At 39.6% G+C, this 23441-nt stretch overlaps 3 protein-coding genes across 3 annotated transcripts in view; 2 read left to right on the top strand and 1 right to left on the bottom strand.

The window, feature by feature from the left end:
* The first annotated feature begins 1830 nt into the window (after window positions 1-1830).
* LOC121647240 (probable polypeptide N-acetylgalactosaminyltransferase 8) lies at window positions 1831-8245 on the top strand. Its single transcript, XM_041996501.1, has 11 exons — window positions 1831-2004; window positions 2531-2864; window positions 3639-3805; window positions 4406-4592; window positions 4666-4863; window positions 5192-5306; window positions 6757-6942; window positions 7066-7203; window positions 7318-7410; window positions 7533-7703; window positions 7833-8245. The coding sequence occupies exons 1-11, from the start codon at window positions 1845-1847 to the stop codon at window positions 7950-7952; spliced, it is 1869 nt and encodes a 622-aa protein (XP_041852435.1). The 5' UTR covers window positions 1831-1844; the 3' UTR covers window positions 7953-8245.
* An 8524-nt stretch (window positions 8246-16769) lies between these two features.
* Window positions 16770-18695, top strand: ribc2 (RIB43A domain with coiled-coils 2). The gene is made up of 7 exons (XM_041996507.1): window positions 16770-16986; window positions 17097-17178; window positions 17352-17672; window positions 17761-17879; window positions 18051-18224; window positions 18302-18468; window positions 18552-18695. Exons 1-7 carry the CDS (start codon window positions 16870-16872, stop codon window positions 18619-18621), a joined length of 1050 nt encoding a protein of 349 aa, XP_041852441.1. The 5' UTR covers window positions 16770-16869; the 3' UTR covers window positions 18622-18695.
* Window positions 18696-19506: 811 nt separating this feature from the next.
* Window positions 19507-23441, bottom strand: part of ada2a (adenosine deaminase 2a) — a 5109-nt gene continuing 1174 nt past the window's right edge. The window contains exons 3-10 of the mRNA XM_041996503.1: window positions 21748-21964; window positions 21281-21494; window positions 21070-21197; window positions 20878-20968; window positions 20579-20687; window positions 20065-20222; window positions 19750-19952; window positions 19507-19663 (exon numbers count right to left, since the gene is read on the bottom strand). Of these exons, the coding sequence (XP_041852437.1) occupies window positions 19573-19663; window positions 19750-19952; window positions 20065-20222; window positions 20579-20687; window positions 20878-20968; window positions 21070-21197; window positions 21281-21494; window positions 21748-21964 (1211 nt within the window). The 3' untranslated portion in view covers window positions 19507-19572. The remainder of the gene's footprint in view (window positions 19664-19749; window positions 19953-20064; window positions 20223-20578; window positions 20688-20877; window positions 20969-21069; window positions 21198-21280; window positions 21495-21747; window positions 21965-23441) is intronic.

Below are 23441 nucleotides of genomic sequence, written 5' to 3'. Positions count from 1 at the left end.
TCTTGGTCTTACTGGACCTCAGTGCTGCATTTGATACAGTCGACCACAATATACTACTCCCGACTGGAGCACTGGGTGGGCCTCTCTGGCGCTGCACTGGTTTAAAACTTATTTAGAGAACAGGACGTACTTTGTGTCAATAGGTAACTTTAATAACTGGATGTGTCTAAACTTTCTCCAGTTAAACAAAAACTAAACTGAGGTGATGGTTTTTGGAGCAGAAGAGAAACGATTAAAGGTCACCAAAGAGCTTCAGTCTATACACCTAAAAACCACCAACCAGGCCAGAAATCTGGGTGTATTGATGGACTCAGACCTAAACTCTGAAAAACACATCAAGGGAATCACAACGTCAGCCTACTATCAGCTTAAGAACATATCAAGGGTAAAAGATCTGATGTGTCAGCAGAACCTGGAAAAACTAGTCCAGCTTCCATCTTTAGTCGGCTTGATTACTGTAACAGTGTTTTTACAGGTTCTACCTAAAACATCAGTCAGACACCTGCAGCTGATCCAGAACTCTGCTGCTCCAGTCCTCACTAAGACCAAGAAAGTGGACCACATCAGTCCAGCTCTGAGGTCTTTACTCTGGCTGCCGGTCCGCCAGAGGATAGACTTTAAAGTTCTGCTGCTGGTCTAGAAAGCTCTGAATGGTTTAGGACCAACATACATCAGAGACCTCTTGACCCAGTATGAACCTACTAGAACCCTCAGGTCATCTGGATCCAGTTTCTTATCAGTTCCACAGTCAGAACCAGACATGGAGAAGCTGCATTCAGCTTCTATGCTCCACATGTCTGGAACAAACTTCCAGAAAGCCTCAGATCAGCTGAAACAGATCCAGGTTAAAGACCCACCTGTTCTCTGCTGCATGGAACTAGTTTTTATTTAGAAATCAAAATCTACATCTGGTTCTTTTAAGCTGGAATCTTTAAACTTGATCATGTTTTAATGCTGTTTTTCACACACTGGAACCTTTTTGCTTGTATTTTATTTTATCTTAGCTTTTTCTTTCTGTTTTTATTTAATTACTTTTATTTCTTTTAATCTTTGTTTTTTAATGCACTTGTATTGCTTTCTGCACCCTGCTGTAATGTTTTATGTAAAGCACTTTGAAAGGTCTTGTACAGGAAATGTGCTATACAAATAAATTTGCCTTTGCCTTTAAGTAGATCCTGGAACTGGAGCAGGCTAGCTCCACAAAATAAATCTCCATGGTAACATGTCATAACAAATCACACTTTCAGATCACGGATGAGTTTGGCCAGGATGACCAAGATATCCCGGCTTAATCCCTCATCTTGGTTTTGTGCAGTTGGTTCCGGGTTTTAAGGACAAATGTGCTCGATTGATCCCACTAGTTGCATCGTTATTGCAGCTTCTTTCTCTTTAAACACAGGGACTCCAGATAAATGTGAGGGATTATAAGATTAATGAAAAAGCTCTGTAAACATTTAGTTAAATCAAACACTGTGTTGTGACGTGGTGCACGGACAAATTCTGGAGCAAGCAAAAGATCTCCACTGTCCAGCCAAATGAGCTTTGCAATGCGTTATTCATCCATTGCAAACCAAGAACAAACTTCTCCTGCTTCTGATTGTTTGTTTTATTTTGGTTAAAAGAAAAATTGTGTGCCAACCCCAGTGCATCATCATAGGCTATTTTGATTACATGCACCTGCCCCAACAGCATTGAAACCACAAGCATGGCTTTTTTCATAACAGCATGGATTATGTGTGTGTGTTCGTCATCCTTTCTGGTTTAACCTGTTGAGTTATTAGTTCTGGTCTGTGTGTCTCACTGAGTTTTTCTTCCTCAGTTGGGAGTCAGTCTGTGTTAGCATCATGAGAGCAGCATCGTTAAAGCGGTGGGGCCTCATAATGGGGTGCATTGGGCTCCTCTTTTATATGGGCATGTATGTGAGGAATGGATATGAGTCAAGAGTGGCTAACAAAGAGCTGGACTCGTCTCAGAGTAACCTGGAGGAAAGTGTCACTAATCTCTGTGAGTTTAACTTTCTCTTTTTCAATTTTCATTTTAAAGGCTACAGTAGTAGTAATAGTGGATCGGTAAATGTAAACTTGGTTTGAGATTTAAAGTAAATTCCTGAGACTCCTGGAAAGATTTAATGGGATATGAACTTATAAAATTTATCAGCCTCATGTTTGAGGCTAAAGTGATAAACGCTGAGAATATACGTAATATTTTTGTGTAGAAAAATTACTTTGCAATTTGGGATCCATGACATGGTTTTATGATACTAAATGACTGGTTTCTTGTGGAACTTCTCTTTATGTTTGCTGTATATTAATTAAAGATGTGGACTCTTTACACACGTTAACGTTTTTCATTCTTTTGTATTGTTTACTGGGTTTTATTACTGTTTTGATATTGTATATATTCTTTAATATTTATCTAAAAATAAAACAGTTTTCTCTAAATATTGCTGTAAATTCTATTCTATTTCCTTGTAGTATTTTTTTCTCTGACTCATGCTGGTTTCTCCTTGTTATCACTGATCTTATCAAAGACAAAGTCATGAAAGCTTTTGAGCAAAAGCAGGATGCCATGCAGAAAATACTTGAAGAGGACAGAATAAGCCAGAGAAAGGTTGCAGAGGTCCTACAGGAAGCAATCCAAGCTCAGTTGGAGCATAAGGAGCACCATGTTGCAAAGATCCTGCCCCAACAGGAGAAATCTAGCAAACTGTTCCCTAAATCTGCCCTCTTCAAAGAGTGGGGAGAGAATCTGTCTGAGGAAGACCAAAAAGAAGCGCAGGATCTGTTTGAGAAGTACGGATATAATGTTTTTCTCAGTGATCGCCTTCCTCTAGATCGAGCTCTTCCAGATACAAGAGATCCAAGGTATATCTTTCATTTCCTTACAGTTTAAACAGGCATTACATCTTATTCTGTTCTGACCATGCATTCATCTCCAGTAGGCTGGATTACTGTAATGGTCTTTTAACAGGACTTCCTAAAAAGAGCATTAAACATCTGCAGCTCATCCAGAACGCTGCTGCTAGAGTTTTAACCAGGACTAAGAGATCTGAACACATAACACCAGTTTTAAAATCTTTACACTGGTTTATACTGGTTTCCTGTCTGTCACAGAATAGATTTTAAAACCCTTCTGATTGTTTACATCCCAGAATGGTTTAGGCCCAGAATGCATCTGTGATATGTTCAGAGAATATAAACCTAGCAGAACTCTTAGATCCAAAGACTCTGGTCAACTAGTCCAGACCAGAGTCCAGACCAGAGTCCAGACTAAACATGGAGAAGCAGCATTTAGCTGTTATGCTGCGAACAAATGGAACAAACTGCCAGTGGAGATTAAACTTTCACCAAATGTAGACATTTTTAAATCCAGGTTAAAAACATTTATTTTCTCATGCGCCTATGCATGAAATCTGCACAGTAACTTTTTAACTTATCTTGCTTTTAATCATTTTAATGTAATTTATTATTTTATTGTGATTATGTGTTGATGCCTTTTACTATTTCTATACAAATAAACTGCCTTGCCTCACCATTAAATACATTTGTTTATATAAGCAGTTGTTTAGATTTTAATAAAATAATAGGTGGATATCATTAAAAAACATGTTTTGTTTTGTTTTGTTTTTTTTAAAAAAGGTGCTTAAACAAAACTTATCCAAAAGACCTGCCAAGTCTTGGAGTAGTGCTGATCTACCTGAATGAAGCTTTGTCCATCATCAAAAGAGCCCTGCGCAGCATCATTGATCGCACCCCTAAAAACCTGTTGAAGGAGATCATTCTGGTGGATGACAACAGCTCTAATGGTGGGTATGTTACAAAAGGATTGTGTAAACAGGTGGAGCTTATCTAGTATTTCCAGACAGATTACTGAGAAAATAGAGTTGACGCCTGTTTAATGGGAAGTTTCAACACATCAGTACAATAATTATGTGTTTAAAAATAACAAATAAATTCACTTGTATGATATAAAAGCTTTCAGAGCCAGTTTCTCCAGCAGTTAATTTTTTTCTTTATATTATCAACCAAATATGGTTGTGAAGGAATAAAGAACTACTCCTATTGCACCGTATTTCTTTTTTCCAACGTCCTGTAGATTTGGTGGTCTGTCTGGGATCACTGACCTGCTGCTTGACCCAGGTTCAGTCAAGCTTTAGCTGTCAGACGATCTCACATTTAACTGTGGAATACGTTGGTATACAGATTAATTTAAATATAAATGAACATTTTCAAGTATTTACCGAAGGGTAGGGGCTACTGTTCTGCAGTGTGTGAAAATGAGAGTTATTTTTGTGGTTGGATCAGTTGTTAACATGTTGGATTTGCTTTTCTTTTTGGTCAGCATCTTTGAAAGTGTCATGTCTGAAGCCCATTTTCCAGTTATACATATTCTCTTTTTATTTCAGAGAACCTGAAGGGCGATCTTGATATTTATGTAAAGTCCCTTGAGCAGCAGAATCCAGGTCTCAGTATTAAAAGAGTTCGGCACAGTGAGCAGCTAGGTCTGGCCCATGCCAGAGTGTCTGGGTGGAGAGCCGCCACTGCCGACGTGGTGGCTATCCTGGATGCTCACATTGAAGTCCATGAGATGTGGTACGAATTTGGCACAAACTTACAAGTCACAAGTGTTACTCTACTTAAGTTTCTCCTGTTTTCTGTCACACAGGGCTGAACCCTTGCTGACCCAGATCAAAGCTGACCGAACGGTGGTGGTGTCCCCTGTGTTTGACAGGGTCAACTTTGATGATCTGAAGGTTATCCAGTACCGTCCAGCTGCTCATGCCTTTGACTGGGCTTTGTGGTGCATGTATGAGGGGTTCTCACCCGACTACTACACACTTAACGACAGCTCGTTGCCCGGAAAGTGAGTGTACTGGGGAGTCAGTCCGGCTTGTTACGGTTTAGTTTTCAGAAAGGTTTCACATTTTGTTGCAGACTCATCTTAAAATATTCAAATTGTTTTTCTGGATCATTCTACACACAATATGGCACAACGATGAAGCAAAAAGGCAGCTTCTTAGAGTTCAAGTAATAGTGACTCCCAAGGGTGCATGAGTGTGAAAAACATTACGTCTTTTTTATTTCTGAAACAGAAACACAAGCACATGAACATATATGAGTGTATTATGATTACACTGGTGTATTCTTAAATTATTGGCAGTAAAAGTTGACTTTTTCTTTTTTTAACTCAGGAGTCCATCTGTCATGGGGATTCTTGTGGCCGATAGGAAATTTCTTGGAGAAATCGGAGTCCTTGATGAAGGAATGAAAGTCTATGGTGGAGAAAATGTGGAGCTGGGAATTCGTGTAAGTCAATAATTAAGAAAATAAGAGGGAGACAGTTTTTCTTGCAGTGATCTCTACGTACAGCAGTACAAAAACCCACTTGCAGCTTTGCTGATGTCTGATGTCTTCCCTTTTTCTTATCTTTTTCACAAAAAGAAAACAGATTTTATAGTCTGATAAGCTTGATTTACACTAATAAACCCTCCTGGATTGTGTAATATTTTTATATCTGATGCCATCAAACTAAACAACAACAAAAACATGTTAAGTCAACATGACAAAACCCAAAGCATAGATGGATCAGTAATGGCAAACAATGACCTGCCACTTTTTTTTTTTTTTTTTTTTTTCCTTCCTTGTCTTGTCCAGCACGGTGGCGGCAGAATGATGGTCTGGCTGCTGTGCTGTGCTGAGCAAGTTTACTTTGCCAAAAGGAGCTTTATGGGTAGAAAGCTTCTCTTGATAATATGATTTTTTTAAATCTTATTTATTTATTTATTTTAAATCATGGAATTTATATCATCTTGCAGTACATGACTGGAGGGGACAGAAAAAGAAGGAGAATAATGGAGATAAGTATAAAGGAAAGTAGAGAAAGAAAGAGGAGACAAAGATCCAGTAGAAAGAAGCAACAAGCTTAAATCCAGCCTAACAGCAGACAAGCAGCTGCTACACCTTTCTACAGCTTTTACAGAAAACTAAGCTGACTGTCATCTGGAGTTCCTAAAAAATAACAAAGACAACAACAACATGTATCACAACAACAACCAAAGAACCAAAAACACACACACACAAATAAAAAACCCTAAACAAAGCATCTCTTAGTGTATAAACCCACTGGATGACTCAGTGACTGTGTCAGCATACAGAGGATGAGAATGAGGAGTGGTCAGAGATGAGTGTGATCCTGCAAATGTGACCACACCTCTACAGAGGCTAGAGGCAGGTTAGGGTGGCCCAGAGACCCGGCCATCAGCAGCAATCCTGAAGCACAAACTCAAGCCATGCCACCACAAAGACTACCCCGGACCCACCCAGAGGGTGGCAGAGGAAAGCCCCAGCCCTCTGGGTGGCACAGCTACAGGTCACAGGCCTCAGGGGGGCCAAGATCTGCAGCCGCCAACCCCCCAGGCAACGGCCATCCAGGGCTGCCAGACCGAAGGGCCCAGGGCCCCTTACCTTCCCCACCATGACTCTGTGAAGCCTCGTAGTGTTTAAGCCACCTTTCTAGATTTTCTGAATGCTACATACAGAGTGAGAGGGACAATAGGAGCACCAAGAACTGAAAGATGCCCCTTAATAGAAGGAATGCCACTATGTAATGGCATCCAGGATACCCCAAACTGTGTATAAGATGCACATAATAATAATAATAATAATAATAATAATAATGATGATAATAATAATAATAATAATAATAATAATAATAATAATAATAATAATAATAATATTGTGAATTTTGGTCATGTAGGTGTGGACATGTGGAGGCAGTATTGAAGTAGTTCCGTGCTCCAAGATTGCTCATATCGAGCGGGCCCACAAGCCTTACATGCCAGACCTGAGCCTAGCCATGAAGAGAAATGCCCTCAGGGTTGCAGAAATCTGGATGGATGAATACAAACACAACATCAACTTGGCGTGGAACTTGCCATTTGAGGTACTTAAAATGGAGTAAAGAGGTACAAACAAGGCTTCTACACAGAGGGTGATTAAGAGTTGACATTGTTTAATTGATTCTTGGCATTGCAAGTGAAGGTGAAATTGTCTTTGGTCTGTTTAGAATCATGGAATTGACATCGGAGATGTCTCTGAGAGGAAGAAACTTAGAGAAAAGCTGAATTGCAAACCTTTCAAATGGTACCTGGAAAATGTGTATCCTAAGTTAGATCCCTGGGAGAACCTGCTTGCCTACGGTGGGGTAAGTTTATTTAGCTGTTTGTGCTGTAGGGATTTTTGCAAGATGTGCCAAGTGCATGACCAGATGACGTTGTTTAGTTTAAAAACACACATGTCTGTCTTAATGTCTGTTCAGCTGAGGAATCTTGATGCTGATATGTGCATAGACCAAGGTCCCGTACCGGGTCACACACCTATTGCTTACCACTGCCACTACTACAGACCTCAAGTAAGTCAATCAGCTAGTGTTAAATATCGATGATTTTATTCTGCAAGACATTTCGTCTCTCTGTCTTTGCTGGTTCATTGAACAGTGAAGTTGGCTCTCTTGTCTTTCTTTGCTTATTTAAGTTCACATATTACCGCAAAACTGGAGAGCTCTACATCGGCGGCATCAAGTCGCATAAGTACAATGACAACCGGTGTTTGACTGACAAAGGCGAGAAAATAACCGAGCCTGGACTGTATAACTGCAAAGAGGCTATGCAGAAAAGAATGGCGATATACTGGGATTTCACTCAGGTACTGCAAGATACGCCAGGGTTTAAATTTTTAAAAAAGATTAGAAAACAGAGGGAAAAGAAACTGTCTTTATTTGTAAAACTTCATAACCTGATAACATTCTTAACCCTCTTTTTGATTCTCTTCCAGGGTAAAGAACTGAGGAACAGACAGACCAAGAGATGCCTGGAAATTGAAATGATGAAACTTCTCATACGAGAATGCACAGGTCAAAGATGGGAAATCCAAAACATAATCAAACCCTTTTAAAGAGTGTTTACGGGACAAGAAGGGATATCTCCTGCTTACAGCTGCGTGGATAATATAAAACGAATCTGTGAAATGTAAAAGGACATATTATAATTGTTTTTCATTAAATTTTTACCTCAGAATGGGTTCGGGAAAAATAAAAAATTCTGGCTGATTTACTAAATGTGAGTGGATGTTAAGGTTATATGAGATTTTAATATTTATTATTTTTGTTAACTGGATAGTCTGAGTTTATTTAAAAAAAGAGAATAATAACTTGCTACAACCACTGATTTTCTTTTTGACCTTAGATAGGCCTGTTTTGTAATTTCCTTCTGGGATTAATAAAGTATTTTTCATTTCATTTCATTTTGACATGGCTGCAGGGTAATGAAATGTAATATTTCTTTAAGAAAAGTTTCCATTAATCTTTGTATTGAGAAATTGCACCAACCACAAACAGCACTACACACCCAAACAACAAACCCAAAATAATCCATTAATCCATGTTTCTCCTCTTCTGTCTTTCTATTCAGTGATCCCTAAATTGTGTTTCTTGCAAACTTGCAAAACAAATACAAGCTAGAACTTGCTTTTTCTGCAGCAACAACAGGGTGAATGCATTATGCTGAATGTGGCCTGTCAAACAAAAGAAGTCAAAATCTTGATTAAAGACCTGATGCTGAAGTCTTATCAGACAAAGTCCTTCTGTTGACAGGAAAATTGGAAAAATTTTAATGCTCTAACTGGTGTTGACAAATGTTAAAAATACTCAAGTTTTAATGAGTCACTGCAGGAGGATTAAGGCAAATTTATTTGTACAGCACATTTCATGTACAAGACAATTCAAAGTGCTTTACATAAAACATTAATAGTAATAAAACTGAAATTCTCCTCATTGGCACCAAATCCTCCCTTTCGAAAGTTAATAGTTTCTCCCTCACCATCAACAGCGCCTCAGTTTCCACTTCCCCCCAGGTCAAGAGTCTGGGTGTCATCTTCGACAGCACCTTATTCACCTCACATATCAATAACATCACCCGCTCAGCCTATTTCCATCTGCACAATATCAACCGTCTTCGCCCCTCCCTCACCCCCCACACCGCCTCTATCCTGGTGCACAGCCTTGTCACCTCCCGCCTGGATTACTGCAACTCTCTCCTCTTTGGCTTCCCACAAAAATCCCTTCAGAAACTCCAAATGGTTCAGAACTCTGCTGCCAGCATCATCACCCGAACTCCTTCCTTTCATCACATCACTCCCATCCTGCAAGATCTTCACTGGCTTCCCATGAAGTACAGGATAGAATACAAGATCCTCCTCTATACATACAAATCCATACATAAAGTCTCACCCCCTTACCTCTCAGATCTTCTCCACATAGTCACCCCTTCCAGATGTCTTCGCTCTTCCTCTTCTATCCATCTCTCTGTCCCTCCTGCCCGTCTCAGCACCATGGGGAGTAGAGCTTTCAGTCGCTCTGCTCCCCAGCTCTGGAAGGCACTTCCTCCTGATCTCCGCAATACCGACTCTCTCCTCACCTTCATCTCCAAACTCAAAACTCATCTTTTCAGAACAGCATACTGTCTGTAACATTATTTTCAATCACATCCTCGCCACTCTGCCCTTTATGTTTAGGTTTTTAGATTGTGGTGTATATGTGTGCCTTTCCTGTACTCTTAATGTTTAATTATTTGTTTTGTACAGCGTCCTTGGGTGCCCTGAAAGGTGCTTTAAATGAAATGTATTATTATTATTATAAGCATTACAGCGGGGTGCAAGAAGCAATAGTGCATTAAAAAAAGACTTTAAAAGAAATTAAAGAATTTAAATAAAAACAGAAAGAAAAAAAGACATAAATAAAATAGATAAAAGCACAAAAATAAAGTTCCAGGGTGGGGAATTAACAGCTGTTCTGATAAAAGGCAGCAAATAGAAAAGTTTTTAACTCTGATGTAAAACCGCTGAGTCAGCAGACCTGCAGTTTTCTGGGAGTTTGTTTTACATGTGAGGAGCATAAAAGCTGAACACTGCCTCTCCACGTTTAGTTCTGACTCTGGGAACAGAAAGTAGAGTTCTAGGATCTACTTTCCTGGTCTTAGTGAGGACTCAAGCAGCAGCGTTCTGGACTAACTGCAGCTGTCTGATCAATTTTTTAGGGAGACCTGTGAGGACTTTTAATCTTTCTTCTTTTGTCTTCTTTTAACTGAAGGAAGTTCTGGCACATCCGATCTTTGTTTGTTGATCAGAGTCTGGATCAGACTGTATTCTCCTGGTAAGATGGTTATGTAGATGTGTGTGTCATCAGCATAACTGTGGTAACATGTTTAGTTGTTTTTCATAATGTGAGCGAGTGGCAGCGTGTAGATGTTCAACAGCAGTGGCCCCAGGATGGAGCCTTGGGGAACTCCACAGGTTATTTTGGTTCGCTCAGATTTATAGTTACCTATAGACACAAAGTATTCCCTGTCTTTTAAACAGGACTCAAACCAGTTAATTGCAGAGCCAAAAACTCCAACCCAGTTTTCCAGCCGGTCTAGTGAGATGTTCTAGTCGACTGTGTCAAATGCAGCACTGAGATCCAGCAGTACCAGGACTGAAATGTTCCCGCTATCTGTGTCCAGGCAGATGTCGTTGAAGACCTGAACTAGAGCATCTCAGTGCTGTGGTGTGGCCAAAAAACCTGACTGGTCGACATCAGAACAGTTATTTAGTGTCAGGAAGTTGTGTACCTGCTGGAAGACAGCTTTTTCTAGAATCTAAGAAAGGGGACGTTTGATATCGGCCTGTAGCTGCTCATGAGTGACGAGTCTAGGTTTTTCTGTTTCAGTAGTTGCTTGACGGCTGTTTTTAGGGTCTGAGGTAAGAAACCTGAAAGCAGAGACGTGTTTGCAATCTGTAAGACATCTAAGGCCATGCATCCTGAAACATTCTTAAAAAACCCGGTTGGCAGGGCCTCAAGACAGCAAGTGGTGGTTTTCAGATGGCCAATAAACTCATCCATGTTTTTAGGACTGACTGGAGAAAAGTGTGTCCTGGTGTTCGTGTCTCTGAGTGGACACAGGGACATATGTCCTCCCCCTGGCATGGAAGCACTGACTGGTTTTCTGACTTTTGTCAGTAAAGAAAGAAGCAAACTCATTTGCCCGGTTGGATAGAAGTTCTGGTGTTACTGACACAGGAGGATTAGTTAGCCTGTCAACAGTAACGAACAAGGCACCAGCGTTATTGCTGTTAAACACCTCCTCTGTATTATCTTAAACTGCCATTAGGAAAATGCTTTTGGCAAATAAGTCATGTACATATATTCACAAGTGTGGTAGAAGTAATACCACAGTAGTAGAGCAGACTATTACACTGTACAAGAAGAGGCCACTGCTTTTAAAGCTGTCTTGCATATTAACACCACATTATTAAAGATGGTGTCCTAGGATAACAGTGGCTGTATGTGTTTAAAGTGGTCACTGAGTATTTGCATCTCAATCTGAACTCGTAAGGAACAGATTTGAGTTTGTCTTTATCCAGCCTTGGTTTACAATGATGCTTCATTGAGCTTCAATGGGCCCCTTTGCTGCTCTGCCCACAAATAAAGACTTCTCCAGTCGTTTTTATTTTATAAAAGCCAGTGTGTGGCACGTTATCTACTGCTTTCTACTGTTCTGTTTTTACCGTTGTTCCTGTGCATTTTTCATGACGTCGCAGTACTGGTGCATGATCCCCTGTCTGTCTGCTGCAAACTTTCTACATTTTCATCAAGAAAGGCACGCTTTGACCTGTCCCGAAGATGTTTTATAAATCCAGAGGAAACTGAGCCTTTTTAGTGTTAACTCCTAAAATACAGAATGAGCTCCGGCTGCACCCTGAAGGCATTCACACAATAAAGAGAAATGACCACAACAGGTTGAAGGACTTATGGCATGAAAAGATTTTTCCACATTACAAACTTGGATATGCTGAAATTTGGAGGTTTAAGCTCTTTTTACTGTTCAAATCAAGTTCTAAACTGGATTTTAGCCAGTTGTAAAATCAAATTTAAATTTGTCTGTCTAGTAAAGTGTGTGGTGGTGTAAAGTAAATAGAAGTGAATAAGTTTTAAATTGGATTAAAAATAAATAAAGTAAAAAATAAGAAAAGATGAGCGATCTAATCTTAACAGTGTGGATCAGAATTAAAGGACCTGCAGACCTGTGCTACACATGCTGCTGTTGTTTCGCATGAGGGTAGATTGTCCTAGAATCATGTTTTATGTTCTATATCTATTACAATTTTAAATTTCCTATATTTTTGTTTTTAAACATTTGATTAAAAATACATCAAGACAGCAAATGACTATGAAGCTGATTAAGTATGAATGTATTAATAAATCCTTTTCTGGGTATAAAAGCTCTTGTTCATTCTAAGAGGGTCTTTTAAAAATGCAATGCTTTAATATCAGGAAAAAGTGTAACCACACGACCTTAATGGTTGTACTGACGGTGCACATTCAAATATGTGTGACAGAGGCTAAACCACTTAGGTTTGTGTTGCAGAAAAACGTCACACAACATTGTGTTAAACACGGGGTTCCTCAGGGGTGCGTTTTATCTCCCGTCCTCTTCTCCATCTACACAAACAACATTACCTGCAACATGGACAATAGGACGCTCCTGAAATATGCAGACGACATGGCCTTGGTGGCCCACCTCCGACTCATGAGCCTAGCAGCAGATCACCAGCCGGTGGACTCACTGATCACCCAGAGCAGAGCCCACTGGAGCTGAACATCTTCAGAACGAAGGAGCTCTGCTGCTACAGGAGAACATCTGGAGATGCTGCCCACACACTGCTCCAGCCACTGGAGATTAATGGGGAGGTAGTGGAGCAGATGGAACATTTAAAATACAGTAGCTGGGCAGTGAGCTGAGGACTTTTAATGTAAGCAGCAAGATTTTAACAGCTCTCACTCAGTCAGGCTTGTCCTACAACATGTCATCCTGGTACACTTTTCTCTCTGTAAAAGATAAATTAAAAGTGGAAAGTCCACAAACAGGCTACTAAAATAACAGGCACCACTCAGACCTCATTGACAGATCTCCACACACAGGCAGTCAAACGTAAAGCCAACACCACCATAAAGACTCCTCACACCCTCTCCACAGTTCATTTCAGCTCCTTCGTCTGGCCGCCGTTACAAAGCACCATCAGCAGGAACAAACATAGTGAAGAAATCATTCATTTCAACTGCAATCAAGCTTTCAAAGAAGTCTTAAATTGGGTTTTCTTAGTTTTGTTGGTAAGTCTTTTATGTATTTTATGGATCTTTTGACTTTATTCTGTGAGCCGTTCCATCGAAGACAAATTTCCACTGGTCTGCAATAGACCTGATAATAGTTAGTCTTTCTTTAAGATTTTTATTTATTTATTTATTTATTTATTTTATTTCATTTTATTTATTTATTTTATTTTATTTATTTATTTATTTATTTTATTTCATTTTATTTATTTATTTAAGGCAATGATCACTATTTGGCACATTTTTAAATATTAAATGAACTACTTGTTTAAAATCATTTAAATAAAAATCGATTTATAAAAGTTAATGTGTGATTTTATTATAAAATTATTTTGCAATATGTGAAATATCAACACTTGAATGTTATGACGGATATAAGTCATTGCTTAGCTAACTTTTAGCCTTCCCTTTAGTTATGTGACAAAAGAAGAACCATCTGGTTCCACCTCTGTTCTAGTGGCACGAAGCAACCAATGCCATATTTTCCAGCTGCTTCAGGCAATAAGAAATCAGAGGATGTGTGACTGAGTGCAATGTACTGCTATGTTGTCATAAGCTATAGAGGTAGTTAATCTCTGTCAACAGAGAATGAAGATACCAACCACCTTTGTAAAACAATAGCGTCATGTCTGTTGTGGATATTGTAAAGGTATTTGGTTACTCCCTGAAGTGGATTTTCTACAAAGAAGGGGGATAACAACTGTAACATGATATAGCAGTAAGCTGCTACAGAGCTGAGGGAGCAATGTCAATGCTAACGATGACGGCAGGTTCAATAAACTCATTCATATGGTGAGCACAATGAAGTGGACAGATCCTGAAACTGAGCCAGTGACAAAAAAAGTTACTGAACAAATTGACCATGATGGACTAACTATCCCAGTACAACCAGTATGTTGGAGCTCCATCTCAGAACAGACTCATTCAGCCCCACAAATAATTAAAAAAAATTAAGTTAGTTATTAGCTATTAAAAATGAGTTATTTTAAATGTACATCTGTGTAGTAATTGATTCATCTCATAAAACAAACTAAATATATAAACAAAAATATATTAAATGTATTATTTAAACATGGAAAATGCAACCTTAAAAGGACAAATGACAAACTGCAGCAACTTTTGTTGCAGTTAATGTTGGTAAATGCCATTTTCACATTTTTTCCTGCGGGTCAGATTGGATCCTCTAGCGGCCAGTTTTGGCCCCCTGGCTGTATGTTTGACATCGCTGATCTATTCGAAACTGTGTTTCTCTTGGTTTCTGATTACTTTATTAAAATAGCTGTTGCACTAATGAAAACGTGTTTGTTTGGAAGAATTACTGCCCACAGTTCATTAGCAACTGTGCTCGCCAGTTCAAGTCATTTTTATACTCGGCTTTACCACCAGATGTCAGCAATTTTTACACAACCTAGGCTACCTGTGGGCTGGTACTTGGTCCTGTCAAGTTATCAATACTGAACGAAGGAAAGACACCTGGATCCTCTGCAGTTTGTGGTGGAAAAAACACTAACAATCTTTTAACGTGATCACTACGAAAACTTCTCATAGTAAGAAGGGGTTTGAAAATACTGTGTAAAATCTACATTATGTGCCATTTCTACCTAACTATATCATGATAAAGTCTACTTATGGATACATTAATGTACAACAAATTAGGCTTTACTACTTTATGTAAGGATGCTTTTTAAATCAGAGTATTATAATATAAAAATGAACTATATCTATTCCTGACTAACACATAGTTTTATCCCCCTTTGGACAATAAATTTTCCCATCTACTATATATCCATGTGCTACTTGCTATGTGGTCTGGTGAAACATGGCATCTTACCTGACACCATGTTAATGTTCTTGTTGGTGCCAGTAAACAAAAAAGGGCAAATATCCAGCATGAAGAATTACAGGTCTATTACCCTGGCTTGCATACTTTCTAAAGTATTTGAACAATTACTTCTGGATCAGCTTTAAGAGTACTAGAGTGGCTATGGATAATCTATTTGGTTTTAAATAAGTATAAAAGAAATAATTCTACAGTATTCCTGAGTGATCTGGATCCTTCCAAAGCTTTTGATCGAGTTAATAATTGTTTACCAAAATGAAAGAGTAAGTGATTCCTTTGTATCTGATAAGAATTTTACAGTACTGGTATTCAGATCAGTCTGTGCAAGCTGAATGAGGCAGGAGCAATTTTGCACCACTACCAGTAACTGATGGGGTTCGTCAAGGTGGCGTACTGTCACCTGTATTTTTAATATATACATGATCTAAAATAGAAGGTAAATAAATGTAAAACTGGATGTAAGGTGGGGGGTTGTCTTATAAATCATCTGATGTATGCAGATGACTTGGTTATTATGTCTCCCTATAGTGCTGGTTTACAGCAACTGCTTTGAGTCTGTGCAAGTTATGGTGAGCAGTATGACATCTCATCAGAATCTGAATCAGAATCAAGTTTACTGCCAAGTAGGTTTACATGTACAAGGAATCTGTTATATATATGTTATATAATCCTGTCTTGACTGCTAGAACCAAGGAGGGCCAGAAGTTAAAATTTTCTTCATTTTATTTAGCAGACCAGGTGTTAAATGTGGTGAACAAAGTTAAATATTTAGGTCATATAATCAGAAATGATTTATGCCGTCAGTGGACATCATCATGCACAAGCAAAAATGATAGGACGCAAGTTTTATATGTGTACAGATGATGTGAAAATAGGCCGTTTTAGAGTTCTCCTTGCTTAACGCCTTTCTGTATTGCTAATTTGTGGTGCAATTATAATAAGGCTAGAATGAAAAAGCTTCAGGTAGCATTCAGAATACTGCTTTCACTTTCCATAGATGGACAAGTGCAAGCCACATGCTTGTGTCCAATAATGTTCCTACCGTTCATGCTGTACTGAGCAATCTTCTGTATTTTCCACATGTCGGTTAATGGATTCAAAAAACATAGAATAGAATAGAAATACTTTATTAATCCCTTTGGAGAGTCCTCAGGGAAATTTGGGTAACATAATTTAATGGCTATGACTGTGCCAACACTAAGAGAGTAAGTAAGGTATTGCTCCTTTTTTGGAGGCACTGGAATAGGTGTCTGTACAAACATTGTTAAACTTTTTGTTATGAATTATGGGTTATGTTTTTTTTTTATTTCTATTATTGTTGATATGGTAAATGGTAAATGTGGATATGGACCGTATAAGTAAAAGTATATATATAACTTACTTTAATCCTCCCAGAAAACTTTCTACTACGTTACAGTTCAAAGCTTATTTCCTACTAATCAAATATAAAAACCCTATCAGATGGAAAAACGTTTAATATTTAATCCAGTTTTTAAACGAAACAGCCGTTTACTTGTGTACATATGAGCTCTCCATTGCCCCGACCAATATGGCGAACGTGTTGACGTATCGTAGCAACCCAGCAACGAGCAAGCGGTCGATGCGGCGTCTTATCAGCGTCCTCGGGAGGACTAGGTGGGTTTTCATTGGCTAAAAGGCGTGAAAACAGCCAATCTGAGATCGCACATATCGGAAAAAGCCGACATCTCACGAAGGCTCACGAATACTTTGGTCTCTAAGCAACAGGTGTGTTTGATACAGAAGTTTGCACCGCCGTTCCCGACTAAGTCTGCTTTTTTACAGTTAGACGCTCCCTTTGAGCCAAAATGCCGAACATCGAGTTAATGTCAGACCGCATCGCCAGGATCAGTCTGGAGAAACGTCGCAACAGAGAGACTGAAAGGCAAGAAAGGATTTTTAACCAGAAAATGAGGACAATCGGTGTAAGTACAAAAGTTAACTACGGGGGTCTGTGCAGCTAGCAGAACATGCTAATGACTTATACAAGGATAACAACTTTATAGAAAACAAATGTACCGTCATTTTTTCACAGGTCGACAAGGAGGCACTGGACATACAGGTGAGAGAGAAGAAGAGACTAGAAGAAACTGAAAAAAAGAAACAAAATGCTTATGGTGAGTTTCCTAATGATCGAGGCCAGTTCATAGGGAAAAAACACAGTAAATAGTGATTACTTGGCTTATGTCCTGTATCAGAACATAAAAAACGGATCTATTTTTCAACATCCACCCAGTATAGTGTAGGTTAATGAATGAAGTGTCATATGATGTGTGTGTTCTCTCTACAGAGGCTGACGTGATCCATGGTAGCAAAGTAGCTCGTATTCTCCAGAACAGAGAAAGGAAGGAGAGGCGTGCTATTGAAGAGGCCATAGAGACCTACAGACATCAGCACCAGCAGCCTTGCAAGCAGCGGGAGTTTGATCTGAACGACCCAGACCGCTTCAGAAAACTAGATCAACATGATGCACAGATGATGCTCCCCGGCCTGGTGGGCGAGGACCTGGAAAGCAGGAGGAGGCAGCAGAGACAGAGGGAGCAGCTCAGAGGGTGGCTCACCCAGCAGCAAACGGAGCAGGCAGCACAAAGACGTCAGCAGAAGTTGGAAAGTAGGCGTTTTCTCATATTTTAAAGTACAAATATGCTCAGTCTAGACATTCACAGCACAAGCTCACTTCTCCATCTACTGAACCTCAGAGCAGAACTATGACCAAAGCAGAATAGAAGTGGAAAACAAAGCTGTGGAACTTCATAGCCTTGAGATGGAGAAGAGAAAGGAAGAAGCTATGGCTGCCAAAAACTACAATCTATCCCAGGTAAGTTGTTTCAGTGGTTGCTCGGTGCATAGGTGTGTGCAGTATATCCTGAAATTACAATTCTTTCAGAGCTTTTAAAGTACCCATAATTTTAAAAGTTAAAATATTTTCATTCGACTGCAATCCAGCGATATGCTCCATCCTCCCTCCTGTTCGCTTTGCTTTTGCCAGGCTGAAGAGAAGCGGCGTCAGGATGAGGAATGTAAGAAGTACAGTTTTGACGCCAGATGTAGTGGGGACATGGTGGGAGTCCCAGGCCTGAGTCCCAGCAGTGATCTCAGAGCCCCCCCTGAGAGTCTGCAGCAAGTCATTCAGTTCCAGAAGAAACAAGTAGAGACGAAGCAGGTAAAATAAATTCCATTAAAAACACTCCATTTAGAAAAGTATTCCAGATAACTGTGTTTATGTTTTTGCATGTTCAGAGGATGGAGTTAGAGAAAAAGCAAGAGGAGGAGCACTATGATCGCATCCGCTTGGACTCGGCTCGTAGGGCTCTGCTGAGAGAGAGGATGCAGGCGCGACTGACCGAGCAGCTGAGGCGAGACGTGGACAACGTCAACGTTCAGCTGGCCCAAATGCACAAACGAGAGTCCGTTGCATTTAGAAAAGTTAAAAGTCTTCTTCCAGCTTAAATGATCTCACAGTTTTTAATTCAGCTTGTTTCTTTTTAAGGAAACCGGACATTGAAAGAGGACAAATCGATGACAGCTTCTTCTCCAAATTCAACACCTGCAGCAGATGAAGGATAGACCTCTATAGGATGAGTGATGCTCCATGACAGGAACCAAGAATAAATTAAACCACGTCGTAAATGAATGCTTGGTTTTCATTTAGCCTGATTTAGTTTGCTAATTTGATATTTACATGTTTAACAAGTTGAACAGTTGTTCAGAAAGTTTAAGGTGATCCTGAAACACTTATTTTTGTTTATTTTTGCATACTTATTTGCATGGCTGAAGGTGATGTATGCTGTTTTGACTGCTGAATATTTAAAAGTTGCATTAGTATAACATCTGATGATTTAAGTTACCTTGAAGAGCTATCTGCAACACCCTGCAAGGCACTTCATAACTGCATTAAAAGAGTTAAACAGTGCTGTATGACACTGCTGCCACCTCACAAACATCAACAATCCTGAGTCATAAAGTGCAAATACTTACATATTCTTATTTAAACCGAAAATGATATGCCTTTGGCTCTAATATTTGTAGGTCACATAAAGGTTTCATGTTGTGGAATATAAATGATTCCCATTAAACACTGCTCAGTAGCTGCAAACAAACACTTAAATTTCTACCTAAAACATAAAAATACCTCTGCTGTCCTTTATCAAAGTACAAAGAGGTACCATAATAAAGATTATCCACCATTTTTTAGCCCTACACACCCCATTTATTAATCGATCTAAAAGATTTAGGTTGTTTTTAAATTTTAAAAAAGAAATTTTATGCCTTAAAATGATGTGAGTGTAACTTCTTTGCTCCATTCAGTGAGCAGGGATATTTAAATAAACTGGCCTTGCATCACTTCGCTGCAGTCTGACCACATCTTCGCTGCTTATATGAGGAAGCAGCAGAGCCTAACGTGTAACACAGGATGTCCCAGAACACGTGTTTCTGCAAGCCAGTTATCAGAAATATTAAAGTGTGGTTTGCATTTCAGGTGGAGAATAAAATGTTAGTTTCTTTTTTTTTTAAAAGTCATTTTCAGACACGAACTTATTCCATCTTCTCTCCCACAGAGCTAAGGCCTTCTTCTGCTGCGTTGCGGTCAAAGAGCTATACCTGGAAGACAGAACGGAAAGGTCCGAGTCAAACATGCTCACATGCTTCAGTTGTAGTTTGTAAACTGCATCACAGCTGAGTCTCACCTGATAGAGTTTATAGCCAACTGCTTGAGGGAACCTATATGTGATTTAATGCCTCCAAACCCCACAAAAGCTTGGTAGAAGTCGTAAGAGAGGCCGGAAGCACCAAACATGGCGGGGTCATCCGAGCTGATGACCACTGGGTGATTTTCTGACATCAGTACAGCTGCCGGATGGTTTCGCAAATCCTTCACCAGCATCAAGACCTGAATGAGGATAACATGCGTGTCAAGTTTAACCTGTTTGGAAGATTAGTGTCATATTAATTCACACCAGTATCTGGAACGTAGAACGTGGTTTTCAGGAGGGCTTGTGTACCTGGTTGGAGATGGGACACACTTCCACAGCTACCCCCTTCTTCCTGGACAGCTCTTTGGCCACCGGATGGCGAAGTAGCGCAAATCCATGTCCGATGCGCGACGTGTTCAAAAGCAAAGAATCCAACAGGTTCTGGTCCACCTCGGTGCCCTCCAGATCTGAACAAAGTAGAGACAAACTGTCTTTTTAACTGCCTGTGTTTGCTCTACGTGGATGAAAGACTGAATAAAGACCCATTACTTTAGTTTAGCATCGGACTGAATTGCAGAATATGATGAAGAAAAAGAAATCTTGTAAATTTTAATGCTAATGACGTTTGCATCGATCACAATGTTGCAGCAGTTAACTGAATGATGAGGACAACCATAATCCTCAAAAACGTCCGTTTTCACTCAAGTGTGTGATAAATAAAACATTTAAACTTAGAAAGGCGAGGACTTAGGCTTCCAGGTCAGTTTTCGTAGAGGGATTGGGTCTGATGAAGTTACTCTGCATCAAGCACCAACGAGCTCACCTGTCTCTCCAGCATGGAAAAAGTACGGAAGTGTGATTCCTTTCTCAGCAGGCAGTGACAGGGCTTCTCTGAAATACCACAGCGGTCTTCCTCTATCCTCCCGACCCACCTTTACATGCAGACAGAAAGTTGGTTTAAACCTTTCTAAACAGATACAGAAGCCACAGTATTATACGATCAGACACTAAAGGGTTGTTTTGTTTACACTGATTTGATCTGTAGAGTAAATTTAATAAAAAAAACTCTTTTATAGCTGCCTCCAAAAACGTTTTAACGATATAACTGATGGAGCATCTCACCAGGTCAAAACCAGCCAAAACATCGGGGAAATCTCTCCGCAGTTGCATAGCTTCCTCCACAGCTGCAGCCATCACTGACTCGTTTACGCCTCTGAAGTTTTAAATAAACGTCCTCTTAAAGTCTTACTCAGCCATCATTTTGATTTGGAATAATTGGTTAAATCACTCTTTACAGACATTCAGAGCAGTCACCTGTGGACTGTGAAGATGATCTTCGTTCCAAAGAAGTCTGGGTGCTTTTCCGTGAACTGCCTGGTGATGTTCTGGTAGGTCTTCAGAGTCCAGGCTCTGCCATGCGTGCTACCATCCAGCTCATAGATCTGTGCAACAACCTTACTGCAACAACTGATTCAAGCACAAGTGAATTTACTGAAAAAAGACAACATATGGACATTAAGTGTACCTCTGGAAGAAGAGCCCGCAGTTCCAGATACATGACGTTGTCCTCGTAGAACTGTGTGAGGCCTTGGTAGTAATAGTCTCTGAACACAGGAGCATACGTGACCAAACCCCACACAGCAAGGAAGGTCTGTTCAAACCTGTCCCATACGACATCCTGATTGGGGTACGCTGCCTCTGGATCCTTGTCGGTGAAGAGCGTCAGGTTACGCGTGATGCTGGGAGTAAGAATAAATTCATGGGTGCTGTGTGTTCCAGGCTGCATAATAATAGTTTATTTGTTGATATTTCTGTGCAGACGGCCCATAAAGTATCAGGAAATCCACTATTCTTAGTAAAACTTTGCATTTGTGGTCAGTACTGCCTCCAATCTAACCGCTCTTCTATTTATAATTAATGGCTCATCTTTTTTTTACATCCATCCCTAGTATTCTGTTATTAGCACAAAAATTTACACAACTACTGAGTCACCTGTTGTCTAGATCTGTGGTGTTGATCATCTTGGCCCGGAGGTTTTCCAGCAGGATCCAGGGGGAGCAATGTGGCAGAGGTGTGGGCCTCTGAGGCGAGAAGATGAATCTGATGGACTTGTCAGTACAGCACATATAGCAGTGTGGCCGATACGTGGCGTTCTTCACCAGCCACTCCACATCTACCATAGAAAAGTCGTGGACGTGCAGAGCGCCGCCTGAAATAGGGAATTTTACAAATAGTAAGAAATTAAATGTAGGAAGCTTTTTAAATGATTTACTATGTGAGGAAATACCGATCTTGAGATGTTTTAGCATCTTTTGTTAACAATGTATAAGCAATTCCTCGCCCCACTTTAGAGAAATACACAATTTTCTTTAATGAAGCAAGAAGGCAACATTTTTATTTCATCTGTTGATTAATGTCTGTTGTAGAAAAATTACCAAGAGTCCGAATGAGTAAAAGTAGTTAGACGTTTTATTACAGAAGTATAAAATACAGGCAATACTTGCAAGTCGAGAGCTGTCTTCCTGACTCCGAAAGCCAAGCAGAGGACTGCCTTGCTGCATTTTCAAAATCAGTTTTATTCAGCCTGCCCCTAGCTGAAGGCCAGTCTCTAAACTGATAAAAGGAGGAGAGAGACTAGAAGACTAACAGGCTGTTATTTCTAAACAACTGTTTCTATCGAGCAGCTGCCCACCAGTCTCAACTTTTCCCATATCAAGAGTCTGGAAGGAAAGTGGTCAGCCTGACCTCACACAAGCCTGCATCATAACCCAACAGGAGAATAATAACTTCTATGTTCTATATAAGGAAAATACACATTATGAAATGTAATTGAGGGTAAAAAATGAATAAATGTATTATATGAATAAAAGAATGATTACACGTGTGATTATATGAGTAAATATGATTGATTACCATATGTATTAAAATTACTTCCACACGTCTCGATTAACACGTCGATGACACAAAACTAGGGCTCAAAAAAAAAGCCCGACAACCTTAAATCTATTACTACTTTACAAGGCTTCGAGAGTTAGTATCCCGGTACAAATATAGTTAATCTAAACCGTTAAACTCGTTGCATAATGCCCTAATTCATATTTAGTTTAAATCGTGACGTGTCTAACTGTACTAACTAATACTGCAATCTGTGCATCACTGCCTCTAAAATCTTCAAATATGACTGAGGCAATTATGCTAAGATGCTAACGAAGTGATGACTTATTTACTTTTGTGGCTCATATTCAGGCATTTGTCTTTGCAGAGCTTCCAAGCTTTAGATGCGGTGTACCATGCTGAGCTCGGATTGTCCCATCTGTCTCCCTGTAGACTCAAACATTGGAATATTTGCATATAAATCTATTCTTGGCTCTTCCTGTATGATCATCCAAAATACACAGGAAGTTGCTGTCTTTGTTCCCCTAAATTACTCCTTTTAACAATCCCTAAAGCCTGTATTGAATTTAGGTAAAAGGGCGCTAGAGTATGCTGCTCCTGCTTGGAAACTGAGGTTTCTTAAATTGAACTAATTTAACAAACTCAGTTAAGCTATTAGCAAATTGGAGACAGGAAGACCAGGCTGCAAATGTTATGGCTGACTATAAATGCACCATTTGAACTGTGGTGACTGAACAGCCTCTTCTAAAATGTCCTTTAGTTTGGATGTTTGATATTTGTCTTGAGAATTC

The sequence above is a fragment of the Melanotaenia boesemani genome, chromosome 10, assembly GCF_017639745.1.
Source record: "Melanotaenia boesemani isolate fMelBoe1 chromosome 10, fMelBoe1.pri, whole genome shotgun sequence".
NCBI lineage: Eukaryota > Metazoa > Chordata > Actinopteri > Atheriniformes > Melanotaeniidae > Melanotaenia > Melanotaenia boesemani.
This window is presented reverse-complemented; position numbering and strand designations above follow the sequence as displayed.

Coding starts and splice junctions, on each gene's coding strand:
- LOC121647240 (XM_041996501.1), top strand. CDS start 1,845: ATGAGAGCAGCATCGTTAAAGCGGTGGGGCCTCATAATGGGGTGCATT. Junction 6,943..7,065: donor CGTGGAACTTGCCATTTGAG/GTACTTAAAATG, acceptor TGGTCTGTTTAG/AATCATGGAATTGACATCGG. Junction 7,704..7,832: donor TATACTGGGATTTCACTCAG/GTACTGCAAGAT, acceptor ATTCTCTTCCAG/GGTAAAGAACTGAGGAACAG.
- ribc2 (XM_041996507.1), top strand. CDS start 16,870: ATGCCGAACATCGAGTTAATGTCAGACCGCATCGCCAGGATCAGTCTG. Junction 17,673..17,760: donor ACGTCAGCAGAAGTTGGAAA/GTAGGCGTTTTC, acceptor ACTGAACCTCAG/AGCAGAACTATGACCAAAGC. Junction 17,880..18,050: donor AAAACTACAATCTATCCCAG/GTAAGTTGTTTC, acceptor TGCTTTTGCCAG/GCTGAAGAGAAGCGGCGTCA.